General features: G+C 33.7%; 1 protein-coding gene and 1 long non-coding RNA gene across 2 annotated transcripts in view; one reads left to right on the top strand and one right to left on the bottom strand.

Annotated features, from left to right (window-relative positions):
• The first annotated feature begins 67 nt into the window (after positions 1 to 67).
• On the top strand, positions 68 to 17,807 carry LOC118764219. The gene is made up of 3 exons (XR_005000011.1): positions 68 to 151; positions 5,022 to 5,024; positions 17,797 to 17,807. It is a non-coding gene; the product is annotated as an uncharacterized LOC118764219 (long non-coding RNA).
• The window catches only part of LOC115214113 (lysosomal alpha-mannosidase), a 153,818-nt gene continuing 143,502 nt past the window's right edge, over positions 8,803 to 19,118 (bottom strand). The window contains exons 25-26 of the mRNA XM_029783172.2: positions 10,389 to 10,506; positions 8,803 to 9,234 (exon numbers count right to left, since the gene is read on the bottom strand). Coding sequence (XP_029639032.1) covers positions 9,140 to 9,234; positions 10,389 to 10,506 — 213 coding nt within the window. The 3' untranslated portion in view covers positions 8,803 to 9,139. The remainder of the gene's footprint in view (positions 9,235 to 10,388; positions 10,507 to 19,118) is intronic.

Here is a 19,118-nt window from a genome sequence, read left to right as displayed (position 1 = left end):
TTATTATTATTATTGTTATTATAGTTATAATATTTACTTTAAAATACTGTTCCTGTATGCCTCTCGTTGGGAGATTTACAAATAATAAAGTTTCTATTTAGTAGATCAGTGATTGTGTATCACTTTGAAAACTATATATTTTCGAACGGGAGTTTGGCAGCGCTATCTCAGCCAGGCAGTTATTCTGTGCTGAGGAAGAGAAATAACCCAGAAACCATTGCCAGCAGGTACGGTTTAAGGCTGAGTGGGGACGTTAGCCCCCTTGTTCAAGGTATAAGGACGCTAGAAGAGATGTTTTCCTGGGGTTAAAAAAAAGGTAGTAACATAGTCCTAATCAGTGCTGCCACTTTACATTGGCAAATAAATTTTACTCTCTCTCTCTCTCTCCTCTTTCTCTCTCTATGTGAATATATATATATATATATATATATACACATTCACATATATGCATGTATAAATATGAATGTGTCTCTCTGTGTATGTCTGCGAAACCGATTTCAATGATGCCATTTATAATACTGTGATTCGTGCCAGGACAAACGGTTTTATTTACCTCTATATTTATATATATATATATATATATACAGGTCGGCCGAGCCAAAACCCATGATATTTGCAATTTTCCTAAAATGTTTGACGCACCTTTCTATCAGTTACGCACACTGCACAAGGTATTTTTATCAAGGACACGCAATCTTGCTGTGAATTAGAGCTCAAAAGCAATCAGCTGACAGACTTGTTACTTACCTTCTCGGTCATTCACCATTTGTATGTTTGTATAAGTGTCTATTTAAAGAATACGTGAGTCGATACACATGTGCGCGCACCCCCCACACCCACATATATACATACACATATATACACGTATGTATATATATATATATGTCTATATACACAATATAAATATATATATATATTATACGTATATACACATATTTACATATATATATACATATATGCATATATATATATATGTATATATATATACATATATACATATAAATGACCTGAAAATTCCACACAGCCTTGGCTTTGATGGCTCATCTTATTTTATGTATATATATATATATAGAGAGAGAGATAGATAGATAGATAGATAGATAGATAGATAGATAGATAGATAGATAGATAGATAGATAGATAGATAGATAGAGATATATGAATGTATATATATAAATGTATACACTTTTTAATCCGAGGGGAGGCAATGTGAGCAACAGCTACAAGAACACCATAAAATCCACAGAAAGATCAAACACACATATATATATTCATATATTCGTTTATATCCACAGAACAGATATAAAGCCCGACGTTTAAAAATATAGTAATATATAAATATATAAACATCATATAAAAATATATAGATATATAAGAGAATCAATGTTGCATATATAACACCTTGAATTTACGCTTAAACTCGTAAAAATTTGGTATAAATTTGTTACATTAAAAATTTGGGGGTAATAAAACATATAATGACATATTAAAATGACGAATTAAAATGTAATAATACAGTTTCGGATTCATATCTATACTCTACGATATACCCGGACTGACCAATACCTTGAGAGTGAACTTAACAGACAGAAACTGTGTTGAGCACGTCGTGTGCGTATATACATAATACATATATATATATATATATGTGTGTGTGTGTGGGTGTGTATAAGAATTTTTTGCGTAATAAGATAAAAGAACCAAGGCTGTCTAAATATTAGAGCATTTATAGGTAGAAGATCTTACAGCTGTTTCTAGGATATTTATTAATTATATCCCTTCATCGAAGACGGTGTGAGAGGATGGTTAAGTCATAATTAGTTTAGATGTGATACAAAGTAGAGAGTGAGGTGGAGGAAAGAAAATAGATGCAAGGTATGTATGGATATTGAAGTTGTAAATCCATTGTTTAGGCATAATGGTATATATGCAATATTCCAATATCCTATGAGTAAATTCCAAAAGTCCAACAGAGTTTAAAATGGGTTCTTCTAATTATAGAGTTTATAAACAATGTAAGATTCCCTTATGAGTGAGATCCTGCAGATTTTTAAACTTGGTCATTCGCAGTAGAGAATTTATATACAGTGTTGCAGAGTCAAAGGTTTTTATTTAAAGTGACCTAAAAATAGGGAGTGCAACATAAATAAACATAACGAGGCACTAAGCACATGCAACCACCGCTTTTATCACACATTTAAATTCTACCACAAATCCAAATGCCAGAATGCCCATACAGTACATTTCCACAATAATCCTTAGAAATACACAGACGCACACGCACACACAAACAACCAACACAGATAGTGTTAAATAGTCTTCTTTTCTTTTTAACTGAAGCTGCGTTACGTTGCGTTGTCTTTATGTTGAAAAACATACCGAAACACACCAGCATATACACAAACACAAACAACCACAAAAATAACTATATATATTGTGATATAACGAAAGTTATGAAAATAACTACTTATATTGTGATAAAAATAACTATATATATTGTGATATAATGAAAATCCTTTTTTGTTTTTTGGAAGCTGTGTTGTGTTGACAGACTTGCATTTAAAATACTCGCGCTTTTCATCAAAACTTGTTAGTCATCATGGTGATAACGCACTCCACATCAGCTTTAAATGATCACACAACAGAATAGGAGGTCTTAAACGCGCATTACGAGGTTTTTACCCGGAACACACACACACGTGCATACATACATACATACATAATTGCATATACACCTTTAGTCATGTCACAGTTCCACAAAATGTATGTTTATACACATCAGCCGAAATTGCGATGATAATCTGGTGCTTGACTGAGGACAGAGGGCTTCGAATGACCTGTTCTTGTTTCCTTTGTATCGTCTATCTGGATGTTTTGTTATCCCTTTTTGTATCACCTAGCTGTCCGGATGTTTTGCTTTCTTGTCCCATTTTGTATTATATTTATATATATATATATAACGGCGGTGCATCAGCATGGCCGCAGCTTTGAGCTGAAACTTTCATATATATATATATATATATTATTTCTAGCAATGTAGGTGCCATCCTGCATTGTCAGTCACTATTGTTGACAATTGAAGTTTTTCGTTTTGGTTTTATATTGCGTATAACCGCTATATATATATATATATATATATATATATATATATATATATATATATATATATATACATACATCTCTTATTATAAAAGGCAGATTTTATCTGCCTCCCTTTGTCAGTTATAGAAATCTACAATATAGGATCTCTTCAATTACAATTTACCTAGCATTTTTAAGAGTAGAATGCATCGGGTCATGCCAGGTCCAGTTTTTAAAATTTTAACTCCAATTAAGCAAAATTTACAGAAAACTCACATTCTGGTGTGTATGTCAAATGCTTTTCTTAGTCTGGTTTACAGCACACGCAAACGCACACACACAGTGTGCAACGAATAAAGTGAAACTAATTGACTGTGTGTGTGTTGACAGGTAGACAATAGAATGCGATGGCGATGGCGATGGCGATGGCGATGGCGATGTAATATTTGTTTCTGTCTATCACGCTGATAGATATATGAGTAAAATGTATGGCAAGCTAAGAGATAAGAGTGAGTGAAAATGTTCTTGGAAGAGAGTAAATAGCGACAGAGTGATTTGAGGAAGACTAAACTGAAAGTATGAAACAGTGTTTATGTATAAACAGACGGCACTTATATATAGTTATTAATAAATGTATGCATCCGTTTAACCCTTTCGTTACCAAACCGCCCGAATTTACCTATTCATATTTAAATGAGAATATCAGAGTAAATCTCTTTAGTACATTCGTGAAAACACGTATTATACTTCGTAAACACTTCAAATACAGTTTTGTACAAAAATCGAAGTGTAATTTTAATTCCGTGAATTATGGGAGATTTTTTTCCGAAATTTGTTCCTATTGTGTTTTCAAAATTTGTAATTCTGACATAAAATGGATACGAATTTCATTATATCAAGCAGCGAGTCAGAATTCGAAGGATTTTCTACTGAAGACCTTCATAAATCTAACTCTATGACTGAAAAAAAAAAGCATCTTTATATAAGAGTGAAGTTGTGTGTCTGTCTCCTACGATTTAGATTCGTAACTACTCCCACATTTTGCGGTGCAGTTTAACCAAAAGCGGGTATCTTATAGTCGTGATTTATATCGAGCCCTTCTGGGTATTGGCGCGCGTCTACGATGAGTCTACGATTTTAAAAAAATTTACCATCATATTTTTCCATTTTAATGCATTTTTTCGCTTTTATATAAGGGAAGTAACTCTCTAAAAATATCTACGATGTGTCAACGATTTAAAAAAAAATTTACCTTAATTTTTTTTCAATTTTTAATGCATTTTTTTGCTATTTTTTGGCTATAACTCTCTAAAAATGCTTATATAGTTATTTCCCTTACAACCGAGCAACGCCGGGCGATACTGCTAGTTGATATATATATATGACACTAAGTGAACATACCCATACAGTCCAATTAGCTAGGACATTCATCACATTCTACATAACGTTGGCACCAATAAGTGAAAAGGTTTAATCTGAACTAAATCTTCTACACAAACATAGAACTTGACAGTTTCTTTTAACCTGAACTCACTTCATAAGGTATTTAATATTTGACTCCTCCTCATTGAAATTTCCATTTTATTTTGTGATTCTTTTTCTTTATCTGAAGAGATTGAAGAAAAACATTAAAACATCTTTTTATTTAAACGGAATAGGTTTCTTCCAGTAACATCGCAGGATAGGAACAGACGTTCGAAATTATGAAAATCTGAATCTGCTCTACCACTCGATTTTGTGGGTCAGAGACCATAGTTCGTGGCATAGAAGATTTTGGTATATAATCGAGTCAGTCCTAGTTCTAACGATACTCACCTCACAAGTAGAAGGCAATCAGTGTTACAGGACAGCTGCTTTTGAACCAGGTTACTCCTTAAGTGAGTAACATAAGAGTATGCTGTTATGGTTTGTAGTTTCATGAAGGAATAAAATAAAAGGAGTGTGTTAAATCACCATTTAAAGAAGAAATACTTAACGTTTTCAAAAGACCAACATCAGTCTCCACTCAAACAATACAGGGCAGTTTAACATACGTATCCGCTTATACGTCCATGAAGTATCCGTTTATTATTATGTTGATTAAATTGATGGATTGCTGAATGTCTTGCCATGAAAACTATACCGTGAATTAGGACATTATGTAATATCTACTGACAACGATGGGGATTGGGCTGCTTAATGTGTTAACCTTGGGGATAATACATACTTAGGTTTCTTAACCACGGGGATAATGCACTGAATTATATCGCCGTATATAAAAGAACTCGTCTATTGACCGATACTTACTCTTGATGTATAGAATCAATATCGAGATATGAGTTGCATAGCATTTGCTCTGATCTGTAAGAGTGAAACATGTAACTTGATGCAATAATGAAGACATTCGTCAGATTTCTAACAGAAAATCAAAATAAAGAAAACTGAAAAACCACTTAGTTGTTGTTGTTGTTTATATTTTATTGTTATTGTAAGTTTATATTATAATAATTCTTTATCGTGTAGAAATTAACAAGTGTTATAATATTAGTGTTTAAAAAGGAAAACGAATAGATTTTAAAATATATATAGTATATATATATATATATATATATATATATATATATATATATATATTATATATATATATATAAGTAGAATACATGCAATCACCTGCGTGTGTGTATATATATGTGTATAAGTGATAGCATTATACATACATTTATATATACATATATACAAATATGTACATAATTATATATGTATGCATGCATGTATGCATGTGTATGTAAGTATTCGTATCTATACATGTGTATGTGTGTGTACGTTTATGAACATTATTATCTGTTTATATATAAAATATATTTCTATAATATAATTAATATAATTATTGACAACATAATAGTGAATATTTTAAGGCAGTCGTTTCGCAAACACGTGTCATATGTTTGCTAAGTGAACAGATATTTTCAGTTCATTTGTATAAGAAATATTTTCAACTATTTTTTTTATATCATGCAAATATTTTCAACTAGTTTGTGTAACAACCAAATATCTTCATGACAATGACAATATCAGTGTATACAAATATCTTCAAATGAGATAAATCAGATTTCCTCAGGGAATTTATATAAATGATTTGCTTTCAATCAATCATTATCTACCATTTTCAACCGATTAATTTGCTACATAGGCAGTCAATTTTCAATAACATCACTCAGTCACTTTTTATCAACAAAAAAAAACCTTCAGCAATTTTGTGTCGCTTGAGACTTCTTCTGCTGTAATAATCCAGAGATCTTGTTTTACAGCTTTACTCTCAAAATCATGATCCTTAAATTCCTGAATCGTGATTTGTTAACAAGAAATAGTTCAAGTGTAATCTTTAAAGTATTGTTAGTGTTTACACGAAACCTATTGAGAACTAACATAGGATTGAATATGCATTAGTTTTTCTTTCAAAATTAAGTATGGATGCAAACACAGAAACCTCATAAAAGAATCGATAGTAAGCATTAGGAGAGGAGCCGAACTTGTGTCTGCTAATTGACAATTTGATGCATTCATTCTTTCGTAAATGTTTATATATTTTTTAAAAAGTATTATTTTTTGCTCATACTAAAGATTTCTAAAATAAGACTACAGATAAGCCTACTACTTGCCGAAAATAAGACTACAGATAAGCCGACAATACTTTTAGTTAACAAAAGAAAAATTGTGAATATGTAATCATCTAATTTGTTTGTCCCTCTACAGTAATTACAGTACTGTTCAAGGAACAACAATGAACCTGACGATACACAAAATTCAGGAACACCTACATAAAATAAGGAAATAAATCGTTTCATCAATTCACACATTATAGCTTGTAGTAAGTCGAATAAATATGTTTTAATAAGAGATTGCATAGAAGGAAAAAGGGTGGAAGGAAGCATTTTCTCTAGAATCACAACTTCTATTTCTTAATATGCAATTTGAGGAAAAAGATAACTGTTCATTAAAGTACTAAATTCATAAAATGATATCATTCTTCTTTCATTATTTGATCAGTGTAAAAATATAATACGTTTAGCCATTGTTCTACGAAGTCAATTATTTCTACTATAGGTACTATAGGTGTGAAATTTTATGGGAGAGGGTCAGCCAATTATATCGCCTCCAGAGTTCAACTGGTACTTATTTTATCGGCCTCGAAAGGATAAGAGGTAAAATCGACGTCTGAGGAATTTGAACTGCAGAACGGATGAAATGTTACCAGGCATTTTTGTACGGCGTGTTAACAATTATGCCTGCTTGCCGCCGTATACGACAGGCTTCTTTATGTATGTATATATGTATGTGTGTTTGTCCCCCCACCACCACCAACATCGCTTAACAACCGATGCTGGTGTGTTTACGTCCCCGTAACTTAGCGGTTCGGCAAAAAGAGACCGATAGTATAAGTACTAGGCTTACAAAGAATAAGTCCTGGGGTCGATTCGCTCGACTAAAGGCGGTGCTCCAGCATGGCCACAGTCAAATGACTTGAAACAAGTAAAAGAATACATCCTTTAAATAGTCTTTTATTATTATTATTATTATTATTATTATTATTATTATTATTGATCTGCATCAGTATAAAAGAGAAAGTGATATTAAAAGTGATATTAAAAATGCCTATTGTTTAAGGTTTGTTTGTAGTTTGAAGTAATACAATTAATCCATTCTAAAATTCTAGGAATCTTCAGATCATGATTTTGTTAAATATAGTATTGAGTAATATTGGCATTTCCGAAGATCTGTCATTTGCCATTACTACAAACATAGCGATAATGTATTTATACGTGTATATGTAAAATGGTACGTGTGTTGAGCTTGTTTTATATATAATAATATGTTATATATATATTATATATATATATATATATATATATATATATTCATACATACATATATATACATATACATACACTCACGGGAGAAGGAAACGGATTAAAATAAAATATATAAACAAGATGGCATTGGTTATCTGTATCTGTATATGTGCATATATATATACATACATACGTACATATACATATGCATACACTCACGGAAGAAGGAAACGGAGAAAAATAAAGTACATAAACAAGTTACCATTGCTTATCTGTATGTGTATATGTGCACATACATACATACATACATACATACATACATACATATACATATGTATATGTATATATATATATATTATATATATATATATATATATATATATATATACATATATATTGCTACACATGTCCATACATATCCATGCACACAACCACATGTATATATGAGTGTGTATGTGTGTGTGTGTGAGAGAGTTTATAAACATACATACATATATATACATATATATACATACATGCAAACATGCTTGCACTATACACATACGCATACACAGAATTCTATCGAGTAAATATAAAAAAATATTGTTAGGAGAGGCAGACATTCCAAATGCGTTACTGTCAGGGGCTGATTATTGTATAATACCTATGTAAGGGACGATTTATTAATGTAAAGGGATCATTCGTTGTATAAGATAATTTGGTTAATATTATTGTGTCGCTAAGGGCAAGTGTTAGTTGCGATTATTTAAGCAGTAATGTTGTTGTTGTTGTTGTTGGTGGTGGTGGTGGTCGTCGTCGTCGTCGTGGTAATGGTACTCCTGCTGTTCCTACAAGTGCTACGGCTGCTACTGTTGCTACTGCTTTTGTTTATGCTGTTGTTATGCGAATGTTGTTGCTCTTCTATCTGCTGTATCTTATTCAAGTTACTATTGTTGCTATTGTCGTCGAGGTGGGGGAAGAGTCTGCACTTTTTCTTAACTCCCTTTTTTGCTCTTTTGTTTTTCACTCAACCTCTCTTTCACTCTCTCTCTCTCTTTCTCCCTTTTTCTCATTCTTTCTCCCCATCACTCACCACTTCCCTCCTCTTTCTTCTTTTTCTTTTTCTTCTACCCTTCTTCCTCTCTCTACTCCGTCTCTCCAACTTCACTTCGTCTTATTGGTTCACACATTGTGTAAAAATTATATTCCCTTCACCGTAAGAAATTATTCTGTGCAATCTTGAAATAGAATCACTGCTTCGTCACTTTAACCATTAGAGTTCGAATCTCCATCGGTTTCATCACGACCAGAGTACCGCTAATGGGTACGCGGTCATCATATTCATCTGAAAGTAAAAATGAGAAACATTGAAGATTCGAAACGTCAAACAATAAAATTAAAAAGAAAAATATAAAAACAATCCAAACACGGGGACTTATATTTAAATGATCCCAGTATGGAAAAAAGCATTAGTGTTCGTATAAATGCTATGTTATTCTGAAAATCTAAAATGTTTCTGGAAATCTTACGTGTTCTTCTTGAAATTCTAGAAATCTTACGTTATTTTCAAAATCTTGCATGGTTTTCTGGAAACCTTACAGGTTTTTCAGAAAATCTAACGTTTCTAGATATCTAACATACCTCTGGAAATCTTACGCTTTTCTGGAAATCTTACACGTTTTCCAAGATAACTTACATATTTCTCGAAATCTTGCATATTTTTTCCAGAAATCTTACATGTTTTTCTGAAAATCTTACATATTTTTCGAACTCTTATGTTTTTCTGGAAATCTTGCATGTTATGCTAGAAACCTTACATCTTTCTGGAAATCATATATTTCTTGAAATGTTAAATAATTATTCTAAAGATATTACGTTTTTCTGGAAGTCTTACAAGAATTTCTGGAAATCTTAAATATTATTCTGGAAATCTTACATATATTTCTAAAAATTTACATATTTCTCGAAATACTATGTTTTTTCTGGAAATCTTACATATTATTCTAGAAAGTTTACATCTTTCAGGAAATCTAACATATCTCTTAAAATCTTAAATATGATTCTGATAATCTTACTTTTTACTGGATGTCTTACATACTTCTCAAAATCTTATGTTATTCTAGAAATATTACATATTTCTGGAAATTTTACATGTCACTATCCTAGAGGATTGTTATTTTTATCAAGCTTAAAACGACAAAACGTAACTCTTTTATGATCTTTCATTATAGCCATCTACCCAATGCCCTGCTCTGTTTTTTCGTTGTCTAGATAACCATGACCCTTCCTTTATTACCATAATTTCTTTACCATTGTTCCACTTTAATAGTTACTTTTCCTTACGCTTTACCGTTAATTTTCTTTACTCTTTTAACATTCACCTTCCCTTCTATGTCTATACAATATCCTCCGTTGGGTCCCTAGAGTAAGCACTTTCTGAATCAGCAGAAACAATAAAACATCAAAGAGGAAACTATAAGAAAAAAATATATCTCTCACCTCCAGTGTTGTCAACGTTTGTTGATTTCCATTTCAGACGATTAATTTCCTCAAGTTTCATGTTAGCTCCAAGAGTCATTTCTCTGATTCTGACAATAGTGAAATCCATCAAGATGTCCTACAATCACAAATATTAAATTATAGACATAATAATAATAATAATAAAATAATAATAATAATAATAATAATAATAACAATCACGAGAGACGAAAGAAGCTTCATCTCTCTCTATATAAACGGCAGTTTGTCTATGCGTGTTTCTGTGTGTCTGTTTGCTTGTACCCTCACCCTGACCACGGCTTTCAACCGATTCTGATGAAACTTGACACACACATAGCCCAATGTCATAATTCAAAACTAACGCAGCGAAAATTTTGAAAAGTTCCCCCAGTTCTGAAAAAAATCGATAAATTCGACATGGGGTCGAGAATCAGAAACACAAACCACAAACTGTCTAGGGGACGCGACTCCACCTTTTTAACTCTCAAAAAAATTTACCATAATTTTTTCCCATTTTTTTGCTATTTTTTGGCTATAACTCTCTAAAAATGCTTTATAGTTATTTCCCTTACAAACCTGAGCAACGCCGGGTGATACTGCTAGTTCTATCATAAAAGAAAGCAAAAAATTTGCTATTGATCTCGTGCAGGATACCCAAACTGAACAACCCGAGGGAAGTACAGCATCTATTGTTGCAAAGAAGGTGAAAATGATGGCAATGAAAAAAGCGCACGAGCAATTGGCTGATAGGTGGGAGGAGAAACCTCTGCACGGCAAATATGTGACCCGCAGCAAACAAGCTCATGTTGACCAGAAGCAAACCCATCAGTGACTACGGAGCTCAGGGCTAAAAGCAGAGAGCGAAGGTTTCATCCTGGCTGCTCAAGATCAAAGCCTATTAACCCGGAACTACCAGGCCAATGTGATGAAAAATGGAGCAGACCCAAAATGCCGATTCTGCAACGACATGATTGAAACAGTGGACCACCTAATCTCTGGATGTAAAGTCTTAGCACCAGTGGAGTATAAATTAAGACATGACAGAGTTGGCCAATATCTCCACTGGCTAATAAGTCGGCATTACAATATCAAAACTGCCGACAAGTGGTATAATCACCACCCTGAGGCTGTAACTGAAGGAGAAAATGTAACCATTCTGTGGGACTTTCCAGTACATACAGACCGAACCATCAAGGCCAATAAACCAGATATTGTTGTGAAAGACCAAAACAATAAAGTTTGCTTATTGATCGACATGAGCATCCCCTGTGATCATAATATCTCAGCGAAAGAGTTTGACAAGCTCAGAAAGTATAAAGACCTACTCATTGAAATTGAGAAAATGTGGCATCTCAAGGCGGTTACAATACCAGTGATCATAGGAGCACTAGGAATGATCAAGAAGGGAACCGAAAATTATATGAGAATGATCCCTGGCTTACCATCCCTGCAAGAAGTGCAAAAGATTGTCTTAACTGGTACATCACACGTATTGAGAAGAGCATTGTCGATGTGAGAACTGTTGCTGCTCATGTATTTTAATTTAACTTAAAAAAAAAAAATGAAAAAAAAAAAAAATGAACGAACTACTGAGTTTGGTTTAATGGCCTACCAATGTATACTATGAGTTTCTTTGCCCTAGGAGTCGGGAAGACACTCGGCAAGAAATGGAAGCAAATTTGAAAGAAGAAAAGAAAAAAAAAAAATAATAATAATAATAGTAATAATAATAATTCCAGAATGTGGAATCTAAAAACAGAAACAATTCCTATCATAGTAGGTGCATTAGGCATGATAAAAAAATATTCAGAAAAATACATAACAAAAACACCAGGACTTACAAACACATATAACATACAGAAAATTGCACTACTTGGCACTGCACACATCCTACGCAGAACACTTTCCATACAATAACCATCAGAGCATCACAACAAATCACAGCACATACCTAAGGCACACTGAGCTGCGTTCGGTAGTGAAGTGAAAGCACGGTATAAAAATAAAACTACTGAATAATAATAAGAAGAAGAAGATGTAAGAAGGAAAATTCAGAGCTCCGAAATCTATCCACAAACATCGAAAACAAGGACATCCTATGGAGCCAAAGTTTTACTAACAAAGAATTGGACTGTATCCGAGTAAGTAATACTAATTGAAATTTATTACTATTTTCGAAACGAAATGATGTATTTTGACTCGATATCATCTCCGCCTCTAACGCAACACATGTAAACATGCGTGGAACATCACGATCATCTCCGACCCCAAACACCATGTACAAAGGAACTACGGAGAAATTAAATGCCACGATACTATTCAACCCAAGAATAACAATCGAGTGGTACGTACATTAAACTTACAACAAAAAATGTACGAAAAACTACACGTGCGAAATAATGTGACAACAGAAATAAACGGACCGGTACCCTACGAAAATGACGACCGTCAAAATAATGGGCCGGACGTTGTACCTCATGTCCCGCATATAAAACCCAAAAGACGTAAATGGACACGTGAGGAATACATTTCTATCTTACACGCATACTTCACAGCAGTACTCTACCCAAAAAATGAAAATACAACAACACATACATATAAAATATGGAAGGAAAATAATAGAGATATAGACTTGGATACAGCAATGAACCCTAATAAATTAGCTAACGTACGAAGATACATTCTCAACACAAAAAATATCAGAAATAGAAATAGAACACCTAAAAGAAAACATACACCAGGAAAATGTAGATAGAAGCCACACAACAATGCCCAATAATATAAACACTGAAACTGTAAAACACGAAGACAAACGCAACATTCCCAACAAACACGATGTAAACAACGAAAGGGAGCCTAATGATTATGATAATATAAAAAATAAAATAATCAAAGAACTGAAAACCACAGAGCTCAAAATGGACCACCGACCATACCTCCCAAGAATAAAAATAAACAAAATAACAACACCTATTATAAACAGCATAAACCTAGCCGTCACTGAACTGATAGCCACTGAAGCAAAAAAAAGTGATATCACTGAGCTAAATAACCTAATATACGCAGCAGCCACTGCAGCCACAAAAGAAGCTGGATACTCACCCAAACCCGCCCAAACAGGAGTACCACCACCCAAACAAACCCTGTGGATAAATAACATCCAAAACAGAATTTAAAAAATTAGAAAAGACCTGTCGATTCTTAATGAAATCAGCAAACAATCAACGCTACTGAGCAACAAAAAGAGAACAAAAATGCTCCGCAAATATAACATCACAGAAAAGATTTGCCTGAGATAAAGAAAAGCTGAAGCAAGATATCCTTGCCAAAGCACAAAGGATCCGCCGGTACGAGAAACGCCAACGCTTCTTTGAACAAACAAAAAGTTCAACTCCAACCCCAAAAAGTTCTACCAAGAACTGGGCAAAAATAAAATAGAAGTCACTGCAGCACCAACGGCAGAAGAATTGGAAGAATTCTGGAAAGAAATATGGTCGGCGAACGAACCCCAAAAAAAAGGAGTATGAAAATAACAAACTCGGCATCTGAACAACTTTGGACCCCCATAACAACTGAAGAGGTCACCCAGGCACTGCAAAAACTAAGCAACTGGAAGGCACCTGGGCATGACAAGATCCCCAACTTCTGGTTGAAATATCTAACAGGAATGCACACAAAAGCTGGCTGAAAACTTTAACAGCATACTAGCAGAGCCAGAGACAATGCCTGAATGGCTCACGAAGGGGAAAACCATCTTAATTCCCAAATCAAATGAAACAACAAAACCAGAAAACTACAGACCAATAACCTGCCTCCCTACTATGTTCAAGGCATTTACTGCAGTGATATCGCAAAGGCTGAACAAGCACCTGGACGAAAACAAACTGTTCCCAGAAGAGCAGAAAGGATGCCGCAAGGGCTCATATGGCTGTAAAGATCAACTAATGATTAATAAAGCCGTAACTGAAGACAGCCACAGAAAGAAGAAAGGCCTCAGTATGGCCTGGATTGACTACAAAAAGGCGTTTGATAGCATCCCCCACACATGGATCCTCGAAACACTAGCCATTAACAAAGTAGCACCAACAATCATAAAATTCATAGAGCACACTATGAATAAATGGCAAACAGTCCTACACCTCCAAACAAAGAGAGGGACTCATGAAAACCAAAGACATCCCCATTAGAAGAGGAATATTCCAGGGAGACACGCTCTCTCCACTCCTTTTCTGCTTGGCACTGTCACCTCTATCTGATATGCTAAATAGAACTGGATGCGGATATAAATGTTACGGCAAAACGATCAGCCACCTTTTATATATGGATGACCTAAAACTATACGCTGCAAATGACAAACAGCTGGAAACACTATTAAAGACAGTTCATGGATTTACCAAAGAAATAGATATGAAATTTGGATTAGAAAAATGCGCCAAAGTAACCATGAAAAGAGGAAAACTAGTTAAGAGTAACAACATCACACTAGATAAAACCAATGAAATAAAAGAATTAGACCAAAGCCAAACTTACAAATACTTAGGAATCCATGAACTAGATAAGACACAACACACACAAATGAAAGAGAAAATAAAAAAAGAATATTATAGACGAGTTAGATCAATACTAAAAACAGAGCTCAATGCTAAAAACAAGATAATAGGTATCAACACTTTAGCTGTCCCAGTTATAAGTTACAGCTACAATATCCTTAACTGGACACGAAATGAACTGTCCAAAATAGATAGGAAAACAAGAAAAATACTGACAGGATCTAGGATGCATCACCCAAAATCTGACATAGAAAGACTATATATACAACGTATAGAAGGTGGTAGAGGCCTTATACAGCTGGAAAACTACTATAAAATAACCACCATAGGACTGCAAAAATACCTACTTCAGAAGGAAGAAAACTGATCCAGATAGCAGCAAAACACGAGCAAAACAAAAAACTGTTCTCAGTATTTAAGGAAGCTGACAAATACAAACAAGAAATCATACCACCTAATAAACACGAAGAAAAGAAGAAGATGATGAAGAAACAACAAAAGCTATAAAACAAATGAAATCCAAACTAAAAATAGAACAGCAACGAACCATGATAAAACGATGGCAAGAAAAGCCCCTTCATGGTAAATACTGCACTAAACTAAACGCAAAAGAAATAGACAAAGAAAAATCCCAGCAATGGTTGAGAAGCTCAGGACTCAAAGCAGAAACAGAGGGATTTTTAATTGCAGCACAAGACCAAAGCCTCCCCACCAGAAATTACCAAAAACATGTAATGAAAAGAAATATTACAAGTAACTGCAGAATATGTGGAGATGGACAAGAAACAATAAATCATATTATCTCTAGCTGCCCAGTCCTGGCTAAGAAGGAATATATTCACAGACATGACAGAGTTGGAACCTACATACATTGGAAGCTATGCCAACATTATGGAATAACAACAGAAAAAAGATGGTATAGGCACACACCAGAAAAGGTCACAGAAAACGAGAAAGCAACCATACTCTGGGATATGCCGATACACACAGATAGAGAAATTAAGGCCAACAGACCAGATATAGTTGTCAGAGATCATGAAGAAAAAAAATGCTTTCTAATTGATGTATCAATACCGGCAGATGACAACGTGTCTCTAAAAGAAATGGAGAAACTCTCAAAATACAAAGACCTGGAAATAGAGGTAACTAGAATGTGGAATCTGAAAACAGAAACAATTCCTATCATAGTAGGTGCATTAGGCATGAAAAAAATATTCAGACAAATACATAACAAAAACACCAGGACTTACAAACACATATAACATACAGAAAATTGCACTACTAGGCACTGCACACATCCTACGCAGAACACTTTCCATACAATAACCATCAGAGCATCACAACAAATCACAGCACATACCCAAGGCACACAGAGCTGTGCTCGGTAGTGAAGTGAAAGCACGCTATAAAAATAAAACTACTGAATAATAATAATAATAATAATAATAATAATAATAATATAATAATAATAATAATAATAATAATAATAATTATCTAGTCCACAGACAAAACATTCTACTTTAGAGTTGAATAAATTTTATTTATTTCTTAGGCGTGAATCTGAAAGGGAATCTGTTGAGTAAAATCATAATGATTGATCCTCATGTATTTTCTTTTACCCAAAGCCAGAAACTTTTCAGCACTCTTTCATATATATATATAGAATATATATATATATATATATATATATATATATATATAATAATATATATGAGTGTGTGAGTGTATGTGTGTGGTGTGAGAGAGAGAGAGAGAGAGAGAGAGAGACATAGATACATATATATATATAATATAATTATATTATTATATATATATAACAAAGGATGCGTGTATGTGTGTGTGTAGTACGTATGCATTTCTACAGTTTTCAACACGATTTTCACCAAACTTTACACACACATTACTTATGGTAATACACTATAATATTTTGCCCAGAGCTACCGCGTAAAGCGAGTAACCGGGAAAAATGGTCTTTTACAATGGTTTTTCTCTAAAAACTTCTGCAGTCTTCAACCGATTCTTCCCTTTCTCTCTCTCTCTCTCTCTCTCTCTCTCTCGCTCTGTTTATTTCTCACCTCTCTCTCTTTTTCTCTCATTCTGTTTCTCTTGCTTACACATATTCTTTCTCACCCTCTGTAATAGTTCCTGTCTTATAGTCTACTAGCAGTATCGCCCGGCGTTGCTCGGGTTTGTAAGGGAAATAACTATATAAGCATTTTTAGAGAGTTATAGCCAAAAAATAGCAAACAAATGCATTAAAAATGAGGAAAAAATTATGGTAAATATTTTTTTAAATCGTTGACTCATCGTAGACATTTTTAGAGAGTTACTTCCCTTATATAATAGCAAAAAAAATGCATTAAAATGGAAAAGAATTATGGTAATTTTTTTTAAATCGTAGACTCATCGTAGACGCGCGCTAATACCCAGATGGGCTCGATATGAATCACGACTATAAGATACTCGGTTTTGGTTAAACTGCACCGCAAAATGTGGGAGTAGTTAGGAATCTAAATCGTAGGAGACAGACACACAACTTCAATTTTATATATAAAGATGTCTGTTTCTTTCCCCCCCCCATCTCTCTCTCTAACTCACTCACTCACACACTAACTTTTGTCTACGAATTGAATTCCGTGTATTTCAATTAGTCGTGCGTAAAAATCCCGGTTTTTGTATCTTCTCCCTGAAAAAATAATGTAGTTATTTTTAATTTTTGTTCACCCAGTATGTTTAAATTCAATTTTGCCACATCTTCCTGAAAACTGACTTGTATATTTCAGTTTTGTCGTGCGTAAATATCTTTGTCTTTGCGGTATTTATATATTCTCCCTACAACATCATTTATTTTAAACTAGCAGTATCGCCGGCGTTGCTCGGGTTTGTAAGGGAAATAACTATATAAGCATTTTTAGAGATGTAAAGTATAATAGCCATCTCAATATGGCTAACCACAGAGGGGGGGTGTTACTGTAGCTTTTTTACGTTCTGAGATTTAATAATAAATTTTTAGAGAGTTACTTCCCTTATATATGCCAAAAAATGCATTAAAAATGGGAAAAATTTATGGTAATTTTTTAAAAATCGTAGACTCATCGTAGACGCGCGCTAATACCCAGAAGGGCTCGATATGAATCACGACTATAAGATACCCGGTTTTGGTTAAACTGCACCGCAAAATGTGGGAGTAGTTAGGAATCTAAATCGTAGGAGACAGACAGCACACAACCTCTCTTTTATATATAAAGATTTTTCGCACTCCGTCTATTTAAATACACTATTTAGATTTCTCCTTTCTATCGAAAAACGTTGTGCATACTGTCGTGCATGCGTACGCATAACCGTTATGGGCCACATACAGCCGATAAACCTTTATTACTAACCAATGAGATTTCAACCATGCCACTGAGCGCTCATGCGTTAGAAAAAGCTATCCTAAAGCAGCTCAAGTTTTTTTTCACTACGGCTTTATACGCTCAAACGGGGTTTGTAAGTTCTGTCTACGAATTTACGTCCTTGTCTCTCTCTCTCTCTTATATATATATATATATATATATATATATTAGCTTAAAAGCCACCCAATAGGGCGGCTTTTAAGCTAGCTCCTGTGGAGGGCTTTTGACACTTCATGCATTTAGTACATATTAAATTTTATTAAAGTTGACCAATATATATGATTTTAATTGCCTGGATGACTGAAGAGATGCTGGTGCAGGTTTCTGCCCCGACATCCGAAACTCGGAGTTTTATCATGGCAACCGAATAATTGTCACATATTATATTACAAATAAATTCCTCTAATTACATAATATCGAGGTCTCTTTCATTTTTTTGTTGTCTTGCCATTACTATTAATATATATATATATGTGTGTGTGTGTGTGTGTATGTGTGTGTGTGTGTGTGTTATATATGACATATTCCTGAAGTGTTTCTTTCTAGATCAAATTGTGATTATTTTCCCCCTTTTTTATTGTGATTTTATTAGTGTTCATTGCTGTAAAGATAGAACGATAATGCTTACAATCAATATTCAGATTTCTAACAATTCTCACAAATTCTTAACCAACAAAGGCTTCTCTACCGCAGTTACCTCTTAAATGAAATTTTACCAACGCAAAAAAGAAACTATACATTGGATAATAATGTCTTTTGATAGCAATCAATATATTTGGATAAAA

The sequence above is a fragment of the Octopus sinensis genome, linkage group LG7, assembly GCF_006345805.1.
Source record: "Octopus sinensis linkage group LG7, ASM634580v1, whole genome shotgun sequence".
Classification (NCBI taxonomy): Eukaryota; Metazoa; Mollusca; class Cephalopoda; order Octopoda; family Octopodidae; genus Octopus; species Octopus sinensis.
The sequence above is the reverse complement of the archived record's forward strand: the minus strand, read 5'-3'. Positions and strand labels throughout refer to the sequence as shown.